At 39.8% G+C, this 13,559-nt stretch overlaps 4 protein-coding genes across 4 annotated transcripts in view; 3 read left to right on the plus strand and 1 right to left on the minus strand.

Moving 5' to 3' along the window:
- The window catches only part of LOC149104515 (pancreatic secretory granule membrane major glycoprotein GP2-like), a 290,181-nt gene that overhangs the window by 264,810 nt on the left and 11,812 nt on the right, over positions 1–13,559 (plus strand). The window lies entirely within an intron of this gene.
- Positions 1,284–13,097, plus strand: LOC149104531 (uncharacterized). Its single transcript, XM_089271241.1, has 3 exons — positions 1,284–1,514; positions 11,656–11,912; positions 12,804–13,097. The coding sequence occupies exons 1-3, from the start codon at positions 1,451–1,453 to the stop codon at positions 13,095–13,097; spliced, it is 615 nt and encodes a 204-aa protein (XP_089127367.1). The 5' UTR covers positions 1,284–1,450.
- Positions 5,154–7,400, plus strand: LOC110049364 (uncharacterized). Its single transcript, XM_020755154.2, has one exon. The coding sequence runs from the start codon at positions 5,251–5,253 to the stop codon at positions 7,228–7,230; it is 1,980 nt and encodes a 659-aa protein (XP_020610813.2). The 5' UTR covers positions 5,154–5,250; the 3' UTR covers positions 7,231–7,400.
- LOC149104532 (uncharacterized) lies at positions 7,776–9,355 on the minus strand. The gene has a single exon (XM_089271242.1). The coding sequence runs from the start codon at positions 8,811–8,813 to the stop codon at positions 7,776–7,778; it is 1,038 nt and encodes a 345-aa protein (XP_089127368.1). The 5' UTR covers positions 8,814–9,355.

Raw genomic sequence — 13,559 nt, forward strand, 5'->3', positions numbered from 1 at the left:
CCAAGGCAATGTAATGGGTACCGTAAAAGTTTCTCCTAGGGGAATCAATGAGACACAGGTGACGAGAAAAGAAAAAATGCCTGAAACAAAGGATATTCTTTTGAGGTAATACCAAAATCCCAAAACCAGCATATTAAGGACGGTCACTATGCTTGTTAGTGCGCACACGTTCTGCGCATCACGCAAGGCATTGTTTAAGCAACACGAGCGCGCTGGGTTGACACTGACGTAATCAACTACGCTACCAAGTAAAAGACAAAAATAAAAGCAAGATTTTTCTACTTACTATTAACCACTTACTATTAACGTCTTCTGGCTGAAAAACTAGCTGTTATCTGTCAAAAAATTATACTGAAATTCAACTGTAAACATATACGTGCAGATGGCGTAGTGCGCGCGCAAAACAAGTGCGAGATACGCAAATGGTTTACTTACTGGGGAGGTGACAGGAAAAAATGCAATGAGTACCGTAAAAGTTTTCAAAAAAGGTGAATAACTTTAAAAAGCGCTTGGCTACCTCTACATTTTCCTTATGAAATGGAAGTGGCGAGCCTATTCAACTCGTGATTAGTTTCTGGTTGTGAGCAAAAGGTATTTACACTGTATTTTAGCTGAACCAGAGGAATGCTGCCAGAGGCCCTAAAAGCGCTCTTGCAACGATTTTGTTGATAAGAACATACCAAACTGTGGTTTTTATATTACCATTTACCATGCAGTTTTAAAATCTTTATAAATGGGTTTGCTTTTCTAAGGAAATCTGTAAAGAAATATCATTTCTTTCCTCTTTAAGAGAAATGCTGATGTCAACATTTTGTTGAGATTCAAGGCTAATTATCTTGAAAAAATGCGTGTTGCAAAGATCTACTTTTTTTCGCGTGGTCCTAACCTGACGCAAACATCTTTATATTTAGTAGGCACCGTCCTTAAAACGGTATGTGTTCTAACCAGTTAAGGAAATTTCAATTATTTAAACCTTGGGCTTCGCAAAACGATCACAATGACCTTCTATTTTATGCAATTTAGGCATTTTCAATTCCCTCTTCTCTTCCACCAGCTGCGTCTTGATAACCTTGTCTCTTAAAACGTTTATTTTAAGCTTCCCGTCTTTTAATTAACCCTGTCGTCTCCAGCCATCCAGGAGCCTGTTTTACAAAATCCTAACCGAAACAAAGCGAACCTCATTAAAATTACATAACAAAACGGAGGCTTGAAATGAACTTCTCAGCAAGATGTGGCATGCTTGTCAAAACAACAGCTTTATTGGCTCAAACTTCAGTGGACTGCAGTAAGACTCGTCCGTCCTGTCGTCGTTTTCAGTTTTCTCGTGGATTCTGTTTTAAACCGACACTTCAGTTAATTCCTGGAGCTATCCACGCGAGCTAATATTTATCATTGATGTCCTGGTCGGAGGTTTATCTCTCGCGACAAGACTATCAATGTAATTTTCAACATGGACTACAGCACTCTTATTGTCTTCCTGTTGTGTAAACTGACGGCAGAAGTGAATTGCGAAGGTGAGTAGGCTATTTTTTGGTTGGTTTGTTCCTTTCGCCTTTACATTTATGTGATACTTATAAGAAAAGTCTACTTTACCTTTAAAATAACAATGTTGTCAGGCAGAAGAGCTTCAAATAGCAAATCAAGCACAAGGTGACCGTGTGCTTTTCATCACGCCAAAAAACTTCAGTAATACTTTTGTTTGAATCAAAAGGAACGGTTTGTTCCGACTGTGTAATTATTATTACTTAAAATTTCAATTCCAAGTTCTGCAGATATTCTCGAGAATCAGGAAATGCCGTTGTTTGGGTATTTGGAGAAAAGAAAATTTCGAAATTTATTTTAGTGATATCATAATCATCTTTATTGCATCTTGTCTGTTAAGGTACCCGCTGTTTAAAATAATTCCTTGGAAGTCATTAGCGAATCAATTTCTGAAATTTATAGTACTCTATTAAATATAATACATCTTTGACGGGAAATTCTTTCTAAAATTCGTTGCTGTTAATGTAATGGAATAAATAGCTCCTTGAGATAAGGAACCCATCTTGTTATCAATAGTGACGTAATTATTTTCCGGTCTTCCGTTAGCAAACTGCGTGTGGCAAGGGCAAGTGAATCGCCCCGCTAGAATGATAAATGTGTACTTTTCTTTCTTACGACACCAAATATCAGTTTCAATTCTATTCAGCCTCTAATTGCACATTTAAACTTTTGTATCGAAGAAAATAGAGAGAATGGTCGCAACTTCTAGCCGAGCTACATTCTGTTTTCAAAATGTATCCCCTCTAGTACGAATCCCAGGGGAAACGAAAAATAGTTTGAGACAGCGAGAGTTCGAAATAGCAGATAGCAAATGAGTGAGGGACAAATCCAAGGAAAATGGTTTCGAGTTTGGAATAACAGAGAATTCGAAATAACCCAGTTCGAATTAGCCTGGTCCAACTGTACTTAATAAACTTGAGATATGTGCTGGTTAATTTCAAACTACCAAAGTAAAATGTTTCAATTTCGTTTAGAAAATAGCTCATATAAAATAAACGGGCTGTTTGGTTTAAAGTCGTGTTTCTATTGAACAATTTTTCTCAATAGAGAGTGAGTAGCGTAATGGCATTCGTGATAGAGCACTAGCAGATTTAAACTGAAACTCGATAGAACTGGCAGAGAAATAGCAGGAGCTGTTGACGTAGTGATGATCTGAGCAAAGAGAATTTACCTTTGTATGGTCAAAGTAAACAAGTTGTTTTCTTTTTTTTGTTTTTTTCTTTGTCGCGGAATTTGCTAAAAATAACAGAAAAATATCCCTCACGTTTCTATCGATTTTAGTGTAGAAACACGAGTCGACTCACGTTCCCAGAACATTTCTCTTTCTCCCAAACTTACATTCGTGTTTCTATAACTCGATAGAAACACGGAACAAGTTGTCAAATTCTATTAAAGAAACAAACCTACATATTATAATTATTCGTGTCTGCCTGAAATTAATTATTGATACTGAATATTTATCATTAGAAAGTGAAATTTCGTTATTCAAGCGAACTTTTGTAAAATTTCCAGTTCTTTGACGTAAATACCCCGGCCGGAGCCAATACGAATTGTCTTAGCTACAGGGCCTCTTCATATAAGTTCGGTTACCGGGCTGGGGCCCGTTTCTCGAAAGCCCCGGAAACTTTTCGGGCCCGTAAAGCCATTTTGAGTTAATCGGTATTTAAAGACAAAGAGGTGTACACGCCTGAAACTTCTTCTATGAAGGGAACCTCTGTTCATATTAAAACTACGTGAATAAAACAGCTCTGTAATCATAAGCTTCGAGATTTTGCTATGGCTTTCCGGGTGCGAAAACGTTTCGTGACCTTCGAGAAACGGGCCCCTGGCCCGGTAAGGGGGACGGATTTTGTCTTGTGTTCATATAGGGAATTTCATGCCAGTTACTGAGATGAAAGAACGTCAGAGGCCCATAAAAATACCCGCAGGAATCCCGCGCAGCCTAAGACTTTTAGAACGAGTGTCAGCGCGAAATTCAAATCGGTAAACAAACATGGCGCCACCTACAGTTGTATTGTTCGTATCCTTCGCGTTGTCAGCTATCGTTGCTATGTTGCTACAGCTGAATGGCTTTCTTCTGCTGTGGAAAATACAGCAGGCAAGGCTCAATGTAAGCGAAGTAAGCGAAGTTGTTGGCACAAACCTGGTCGAACTGATTTGTGGTGGAAAAACATCTGGACCGGAGTAGAACCTGAAGATGATGTTGGAAAGAAAACTTTCGAATGTCGAGGGCTTGTTTTGTGAACCTCGCATCGGAGCTGAGGCCTTACATTTCACCAGGCCAAAGTCACCTTATCACAGGGCACTGAGTGCGGAAAAAAAGGTGGCAGTTGCATTGTATTTTTTAAAAGACACCAGATCTCTGAAAACGATTAATAGTTTTGAAATAGAACTCAACATTGCATTAGCTGCTGTGAGTGAGGTTTGTCAGGCTATTCCAAACTATCTTGGCCCAAAATATCTCCATCTTCCAGAGAATGAAGAAAGCATGAGGGAAAAAGTAGCAGTTTTAAGCAAAATTTGGAATGACACAAGCTTTTGGTTGCATTGAGGGGACTCATCTTCCAATTGAATGCCCATCAGAGAACTCACAAGATTTTTTCTGCTACAAACAATTCTTTTCATTAAGTGTAAAGGCTGTGTGTGACTACAAAGGTTCCATTATAGATGCTGAATGAATGCAGGTGGCCAGGAAGTGTGCATGATACAAAAGTTTTTGCCAATTCAACTCCTCTATCTATGCCAAACTAAGAAGCAGCAAATTGCCAAGTGCATTCCAAACTCTAGTTAAGCGAAGTGTTAAAATACCGAATTATCTCATTGGTGATCCAGCATACCTACTGCTTCCTTTCCGTATGAAAGAGTACGACGCATGTAACAGAAACTCGAAACAAGTCACTTTTAACATGCTGCGTTCCGCCAGAAATCAAATCGAATGTGCTTTTAGACGACTCGAGGCAAGATGGTCCATTCTCACTACAAAAGTGGACTCCAAGCTTGAGGTTCTCCCAACAATTATTTATGTACGTTTTGTATTGCACAATTATTGTGAGAAACATAATGTAGACATCGATGAGGATTTAGTCATGACTCAAATTGAACTTATGAAGGAGAATTAAGTGCAGTTTAAGAACATTCCTTATCCAGTTTACTCTTGTGACGCAGGAAAAGGAATTGTTTTCAGGAGAAAGCTCACAGACCTAGTAATGAATGGTCTTTAATTTGGAACTCAAACTTTAACTTGCTTGTTGCAACACGTAAGTTTAAACTAAATAAAATGTCATTGACAGCAATATCATTTAAAGATCCTTTAAACTCTAACTGTGGTTTATGAGTACTACCTGTACCCAGCCTCAAGGAGCACTGGAAATGGCAGGAAGGAGCATCCTTCTGTTTCATTTTGGGAAGCGGAAGGGTAGGGCTCCACACAGGATCTACGGTGCTGACCTAGTTAATATTCTTGAACAAATCTAAAACAAATCAAATGTGAACTACATAACCCTGTTCCCAGCAGTGGTCACTTGGTCACATGATAAATTTTTATTACAATTTGGATACATTGTCAAGTAGAGGGGCTATCATCTAGTGGATATTGTTCTCATATACACGACTTTCATAATGGCGGACACCGCGAGAGTCCTGGATCAAGTTGCATGAAAACGAGGTCAGAAAGGCCAAAAGATCGCGTCGCGTCTCTTTTTGTTTAGAATGGCGAGCACTTCGATATTTCTTACGGAAAATGATATACCTGGCGCTTCTCTTCTTGGAAGAAAACCTGAGGAATTAAAAATCTCAGAGCTTAAATTTTGGCTCAAATGTCGTGGAGACCCGGGAAAAGGATTAAAGACAAAAGCAGAGCTGGTGAAACGAGTGTATGAGTACATGCGAACAGGCAAAGACAAACAGGTCGTGGATCCAGATCCTCACAAAATCTACAGCCGTAGAAAGGAAAAGCAAGGCACGAGATCTGAGCCTGACACTGAAATCAATGGATCGATACAGTTTCCTAGCTCTGGATGGGGAACGTCACTGGAAAAGATGCCTATGTTTACGCGGCTCCAGATGAATCGCCATGTTTTGAAGTCTGGAAAAGCGATCGCCAATGTAGATCATCACACCGTTCCGACCGGATTAGTAAAGGCCAGGCGTTTCTTAGAAGACGAATACCTGGAAGATATTGAATGTGTGAGTGATTCCAGACACTTTTTCTTTAAAGGGAAGTGTTGCCATAGTTTCAGAAAAAGCGACCCTCCTCATAATCTGCAAATTGCCCTATGTATCTTGTCTGGAGAAGTGGTGAGTGCTTCTTGTTCGTGTGTGGCAGGAAAAGTTGGATTTTGTAACCACGTATTGGCGCTGATGTTTAAGATGTGCAAGTATACTTTATTTTCTTCTACTACTACTAAAGATCTGAGTGAGGAACAGGATCAACAGTCCTCCGTAGCTTGTACTTCTCAACTCCAGCAGTGGCACAAAAAGGGTGGGGGAAAGAACATTGCCCCTCAGCCAGTAATGACAGTAGAAGTGAGAAAAATAAAGGATGCTGAATCCACTTCACGGTCCGGTATCAAACCGCTTGTGTATGATGCAAGAATGAAAAATACCCATAATCTGGCTACCGAGCAAAATCTTAAGGAGCAACTGAGAAACATTGATCCCAATATGGGCCTATCTCAAATGGCTAATGAACAGACTGATCAGGCAGGTGTTGGACATGTGGAAACAAAGTTTGGCAAATTTCAAGTTGGCAGTTTCTTGTCATATCAAGTTGCTCTAACAGAATCACACTTTGAGGCTACTGCATCTATTAACTGCATTTCAAGACTCGATCAAGTAAATAACGATGCCTTAAATTATCCAAGGTTTCCTCTAAGGGACATTGACAGCATGGTAATTCCAGATAATTTGTCTGAGAATGACCAGAAACTGTTACAGTCTTTAACTTTGGTTGAAGATGAAATCAATGACCTGGAAACTCAAACAAGGAACCAAGCCGAATGCTCAAAATGGAAGGAAGAGAGAAAATTCAGATTTACAGCATCGCAATATCATTTGATTTCGAAACGACAAAGAAACCACGCTTCATTTGCTGAGCAACTGATGAATCCCACACCAGTTTCTTCTAAATATTTAGAACACGGCAAAAAGTTTGAACCAGTTGCCCTGATGGAGTACGAGAAGTTCATGTTCAACAGAGGGACACCTGTTAAGGTACTGCCTTGTGGACTTGTGGTATCAAAAGGATGTCCAATTTTAGGTGCTACCCCTGATGCACGAGTAGTTGACTTTGGCTGTACTGATTACTTTGGGATAGCAGAAGTAAAATGCCCATACACCAAGTATCATGTCACACCCCTTGATGCTTGCACAGATGCAAAGTTCTTCATGGAACAGACAGGTGTTTCAGAGTGTAAATTGAAGGAAGACCACCCCTACTATGCTCAAGTCCAGGGACAGATGGCGGTTACGGGAGCAAGGTGGTGTGACTTTATTGTGTATACCAGCAAAGGCATTTATATTCAACGTATACTTTTTGACCCTGTTTTCTGGGCTGGACTAAATCAGAAACTGCTCTCTTATTACTTTGAACATTTTCTTAAGTTTGCTTCTGCGAAGCTTTTCGAGGGAAATTGTCAGGTAAACAACAACAGTGACTGTGAAATCTTGTGCACAGCTACATCTGGTTGACCAAGTTATCTACAGTTTCCCAGCAAAAAATTATTTGTTCTAACATCTCTGTATGTTTCAAACAGAATTGGTAATACCATGCTACTTAATTCATCTATTTTAAATGTTGTGATTTTATTTGTTGGCTGGGAATTAATACCTTACATGAATAAATTCTTACTGTTGTTATAGTTAACAATTTGTTTTGGGTTGAAATTTTTCAAATCAGTTTGATTTTTATTCTCCTTTGTTTCAAAGTATGCTAAAGAATACAAAGGAAAATTGAAATCCAACTGGTTTACAAACTTTAAACCAAAGATAACTGAAACGACAACATAGACAACATGGTCAAAGTTAAAAGAGTCTTTACAGATACAAAAGATGTCTGTAAAATATAATGTAAATCTTACAATAAATAGTCAGAACAGTTGGGTGGGGGGGGGGGGGGGATGTTGTCTATCCTAATGCCCAATTAATAGTCCCATACAATCCAGAGAGAGAACAGGTTTGTAGGCAACTTATGGATTAAATAATTAATTCTAAAGTGCCTCACATGAATGTGATAGTCACATCGATATAATGTTGGGTTGTACATTACAACAGAATGCACACACTGCCCACATTTGGTTTACAATTCCCATTTGATGTAGTGGAACAACTCTGTCCCATATGTGAAAATTTTTAATCTTGTTGATGGCACGTTCAACATGTATCCTTAAACTTGCAATTTCCTGTGTTTTTACCACATCTTCTGCAGCCATCTGTGAAGATGCTCCAAGAAAGGGTGGCAAATTTAAACTAACCCCCAAAGGCAACAAATCCTGAATTGTGAATCCCTTATCTGCCATGATGGAGTCTTTGTCATCAAATGGTAGATCTAAAAATCCACTCCTTCTGACAATTTCTCGATCGGAGATAGAACCTGTATACAGTTGGCTTATGAATGTAACTGCTCCACCGGGAGAAATGCCAACCAAACCTTTCAAAGTTGTGTGATTTTTGTAGGAACTGAAAAGTTCTCCATTCAACTGCAAACTGCTTGGCATTTGACATCTAACCTCAGTACAGTCAATTATGACTCGAGTAGATTTGTACTTCCCTTTAAAAGATTCGGGCATTGTAGTATCAATTACTTTTCTGCTGGGCCAAATGTTTATTTGTCCAAACTTAAAGAACATAAAATTGACCCATGTGATAATTATTCTGCTAACTGTGGATGCTGATACATTAAATAATTGAGCTAGATGGTCCTCTGGAAATCCTTGCCTTAGTCTACACATGACCATAAAAAATTCATCAATGGGCCTTAAAGATCTAGCTCTCCCCTTTTTTGTTAGTAGGTCGTCTTCACCGTAATCGGTGTTGTTGTCAGTTGTAGACCGCCAGTAGGAAATGTTCTCACCTCTTTCCCCAGGGTCAAGATACTCAAAAACAGCCATTAAAGTGTCCCAGCTTTGAAAGCCCGTATAAAAAGCAGCATTTGAATCTTTTGACTTACAGTTTTCAAAATTAAACAATCTCCTATTAAGAACATCATTTTGACGCTGGGCATCTTGCAGTTGGCGCTTAAGTTCCTCAATTTCCTGTTCGAGTTTATGAATCATTTTTTTTATTGTTCTCAATAATTTCCCTCAAGTAGGCCTCCTGCTCGGTAAAATCAGTTTGTGTTTCTTCTTCGACTTTTAAGCTACAATCTGGTAGATCTGGGACCACTTCGCTTGGTAATTCTTCAACAAAGATAGCTGAGGAAGACAATTTCCGTGATGCACTTTTCGAAGCTGTCAGTTCGAAGTTTCTTTCCGCCGGCTTCTTCCTTTTGCGTGGCGATGTACGAATCCATGGAAACACAGAAGGGACAACTCCTTCTCTTAATTCATTCTTGCCGGCGAGAGATTTTTTAATATCACCGTCCCTGAAATGCCGGGAGCATATCTTTGTATTTTCAGTAACCTTGAAGTGCTTTCCTTCGTCTCTTCTTATCGCGTGAAGCCACTTCTTCTTCATCGCGTTGTCGGTCGGAAATTTAAAATACGATACTTTTGTCCCATCGTCTTCCCGATATCCTTTCTTCGTGCATTCTGGAACACAACAGTGAGTCGGCATTTCCAATTCTTGAAAATAATTCGACCGAATCGAGTCAAAACAGCTGTCCAATTCAACCTTCCTTGGCCTTTGTGTCTCTTTGTGTCTCTTTGTGTCTCTTTGTTCAAGCGTGGCCTTTCTGACCTCGATCTCATGTTAAAGTAATTACCAGTCCCTCGCGCCGTCAGCCATTATGAAAGTCGTGTATAATACCAAATTTTCCTGAGAAGCAAAGCTAATGTATGGTCATCAGTTAGGAGAATTAGCTTTTAGATCTCGCGAGTGGAAGTGTTAACTAATTTTCAGCTTAATAGTTCCATATTGTGATAAAAAAAAGTAAATTTCAACTAATTAACAAGATTTATCTATGAACTACTACAATAATATAAACAAAGAATAGAAATAACAGCAGAACAATAAGTATTGAAATTTGAGTTCAACTTCTTTGTCCAGCTGAGAGTTTAAAAACTGGTGTTATTTCCATTTGGTGGGTTAAAGTTGTGTTTGCAAAGACTAATCACTACACTGATCACTTCAGTCTTGTGATACTTATTTTTGTTATTAAAAGTTTCCACTTGGTTCTTGCTTGCTTTGTGGGCTGTAGAACTGGGTATACACACATTCAGCTTCCTGAGGTGTAACTTTAACACGTGTGAAACCGCGTGGGGTCGTGTACAGTTGAAAATGTTTTGTCCCGGTAACCGGGCTAGAGTAGTCTAAGAGCCTTTTCATATGAGCCCGGTCAACCGGGCTGGCTTGGTTTCCGGGATCTCACCTCGCCACTCTTTCCTTTGTAAAAATTTCGATGTGTTAATAAGAGAAGCCGGGCTGGCCCGTTGACCGAGATCTCGGTTTTTGTGATCGAGATCTCGGAAACCGGGATGAAAATTTTCCCATATGAACACTCCAGCCGGCCCGGGTAACCGGGACGAAGCTTTCTAGACAAAATGGCCTCGCTTTCCCAACATAGCGCCAAAAATGGCATACTTTTTGTCTTGTACGTATGTATTTCCACTTTAGGAGTATGCGAATTAGCTTTATTAGTAAAGTTACAAGAGTCCGCAAAGCTACGACCGCCGCGAACGATACAAGTTCATGTTCCACCATTTTGATTGCGTTTCTTTGGATTTCATCCCGGTCGACCGGGCTAAAATTTCCCGTATGAACAGACAGCAAAATTCGTACCGGTTACCGGGCTCATATGGAGAGGTCCTTAGAGTGTTTATATGGGAACGATTTCCAGCCCGGCCGGCTGCCCAGATCTCGGTTGTAACCGGGCCAGCCCGGCTTCTCATACGAACAAACCGAATTTTTTACGAAAAAAATAGTGGGGAAGCGAGATCTCGGAAACCGGCCTCATATGATTACTACATTGTTAAAACACATTGAAAAACAGTACTTCGTAAAATCGAATAATTACGTGGATACTCGCTTAAAACATCAGAGGATCTAAACACCTTGTTCCATTAGCAATTCTATCAACTGCCGCAACAATGAATATTGTAGTTGATTGTAATTGATTTATTCATCGCACGAGATCGCCAAATATGCAGTCCTCCAAGGAATATAAAAAGCATGTTTCCTCGGCAGTCCCTCTGTTAAGACACTTAGGTATCACTCAGGAAGGAGTAGCCTCATACAAAAGAAAAATATTCCCTAAAAATTATGCGAGCCTTTTGACTCCAATTTAAACTTGAGGTCAAAATCCTTCACTGCACTAGCATTTATGCCACTACCTATACGTATTCAGCAAATGTGAAGATAAGTACTCCGAATGCACTTCCGGCGACGTAAGCACCAGTGAACCATCGTGCCTTTCGATCTTTTCATGGATTTCCGCCATGTTGTTTAAGACATTTAAGTAACTAAAGACGCTATATTGTCTCCTGTTCTTGGCATAGTAGCTCGCGGCTATCATGATTACAGCAAATTCAAATTTCAATGGCAGTTTTCGACAATCTGTCTCTTGACAGAACCCTGCCGCAAACTGGAATTCAGTCTGAGCCAGCTATCGTTTCATGCTTGGAAAACGACTTATGGCCAACGTGATGAAAACCGTTGAGCCGTATTGGAAGGCTTCTGGGGGAACACTCCACTTCCTCAGTGGGTACCCCCGGTGGAGGCATCCACCGGGGAGTCCCTGGCGCGATACATGATAAGGCCCCTCTCTAAGAGGGGTCACATAAGATGACCCCACCTAAGAGGGGGGGGGGGGGGAGGCATATTCCTTAATAAGACATTATCTTGGAGGAGGAACCTCTCTTAAAACGAATCACTTGTGTGGGAGTGGTTACTGCATGTATTCAAGAAAATCAAACTGAATTCTAATGATAATTATCGATCATCTGACTCTTTACTCAACAGACCCGTGCCGTCAACTGGAGTTCCGATCCGCGCTCTCGTTTCAAGGCAAACGACTTATTAACCACGTAATAAAAACCGTTGAGTCCGTTTTCAAAGACTTCTGCGGAGCTCTCTGCTTTATGGAACCCAACTTTGTCAGTTACAACATGGAATTAAGGTCCACGGCGATCACTAATTGTGAACTGAATAATTCAACTCACTTTGAATACCCTAGTGATCTAAAGTCAATGCAAAATTACATTTATCGTGGATCAAAGGTTAGTGTGTGGTTTCTAATCAAATTAGGTTTATAATGAAATTCATCTGAAACCATCAAAGAGCGGAAAGTATGAAGTAGCTGAGCGAAAGATCAACTTTCCTGATGTGCTTAGCTTAATTAATAGCAAAATTAGTTAATTAATCCCATTCAGTTTGTAAAATCTTATGTTAGTAGAATTTTAGATGAACTGTATCTATCATGTATAAACTTTGTACGAAGTTTAATTTTATTTTACTTTATTTTAATTTTATTATGCATTACCCCATAATGATTCGATTTAGCGCCCTCCTTCCAATAAGCGCCTCCTTTCGAATTGGCGCCCCACTTCGAATGTGTTTTTATTAACTAGTAAGCGCCCCTATTCCCACAAGCGCTACCATTCCCTTCCGTGACGATGAGCAATTATGTTATTTTCACGCGACAAGGATTCTTTTTCGAGATCACCGAATCGGACGTCGAAGACGCCGCACCGGAAAGCTTTTATTTACGTACTGATGTACCGTAAGTGACACGTAAGTGGCGTCGAAATGACTAAAATTCCCTCACGTTAACTGAACATTTACCGTATATTTGTTACTATTACAGTTTCTGTTAATAAATACCGTGCTAAAGTTTTGTTTTAAACATTCGCCTGTTTCTCAAGAAAGAAATAAGCACCCTATCCTGAATCAGCGGCCTTCTCGGATAAACGCCCTCCCTTGAGCTACCAAAAAAAAAAAAGCGCCCCGGGCGCTAAATCGAGTCATTACGGTGTCCTGCATCGATAAAGGTTGTCTGTCTGTCTGTCTGTCTGTCTGTCTTTAGGTTTTCAGAGGAACTAAACGGAGTAAATTTGGGAATAAAATGAGAATTTAACTCAAAATTGTATTCTTCTTTCTTCTTGGCTAAGAATGCCTGTGGAGAGAAACCGTGTCAGAACAATGGCACGTGCCAGACGGGATTTACCAACAAAGGATATCGATGTTTGTGTTCTCCTGAATTCAAGGGTCAGGATTGTACAGATGGTAAGACGGTTTACGTTACGGTATCATCGGTGAAGTTTTCCTGCAAAGAAACAACCAGCCAGTGTCCTAAAATGTACATCTGTCTGTCGACATACATTGCTACTTTCATCTCGCCAATGCATTATCACAGCCTAGGGACATTGGTTATCTTCTCACAATATCGACTGTTATTTCCATGATTTAATTAACCTTTAAGTTATTGAGTCGTATTTCCCTCGTTCCCCCCAACCATGAGTTACCAAAATCCAATTAGCGTCCTGGGTCGGGTTTTTCGTAAGCCGGATGACGCTAACTCGCGATTAAAAGTTAAGCATTACCTTTTCTTGTATAAAAATGTTATTGACTACTTATTTTCTGTGTAGTTTGAGAATACTCTAGCTAAAAACTGAAGGATAACACAACATAAACGAAAAACGTCTTCTATAATGAGACCCTTTAACCAAATAGAACTAAGAGCAGTTTGGAGTTGAGATGCTTAGTCCGCATAAAACACGAGGTAAATATTTCGTTATTGTCACTTTCTTTTTTCCAGATGTTGACGAATGCACTTCAGCTTCGCACAAGTGTCATGCCAATGCTGACTGTGTTAATACTCATGGTTCATACAACTGTACGTGTAATCCAGGATATACCGGAGATGG

The sequence above is a fragment of the Orbicella faveolata genome, unplaced genomic scaffold (genome assembly GCF_042242905.1).
Source record: "Orbicella faveolata isolate gen_17 unplaced genomic scaffold, um_ofav_v1 contig_34, whole genome shotgun sequence".
NCBI lineage: Eukaryota > Metazoa > Cnidaria > Anthozoa > Scleractinia > Merulinidae > Orbicella > Orbicella faveolata.

Coding starts and splice junctions, on each gene's coding strand:
- LOC149104531 (XM_089271241.1), top strand. CDS start 1,451: ATGGACTACAGCACTCTTATTGTCTTCCTGTTGTGTAAACTGACGGCA. Junction 1,515..11,655: donor GGCAGAAGTGAATTGCGAAG/GTGAGTAGGCTA, acceptor TTTACTCAACAG/ACCCGTGCCGTCAACTGGAG. Junction 11,913..12,803: donor ACATTTATCGTGGATCAAAG/GTTAGTGTGTGG, acceptor TTCTTGGCTAAG/AATGCCTGTGGAGAGAAACC.
- LOC110049364 (XM_020755154.2), top strand. CDS start 5,251: ATGGCGAGCACTTCGATATTTCTTACGGAAAATGATATACCTGGCGCT.
- LOC149104532 (XM_089271242.1), bottom strand. CDS start 8,813: ATGATTCATAAACTCGAACAGGAAATTGAGGAACTTAAGCGCCAACTG.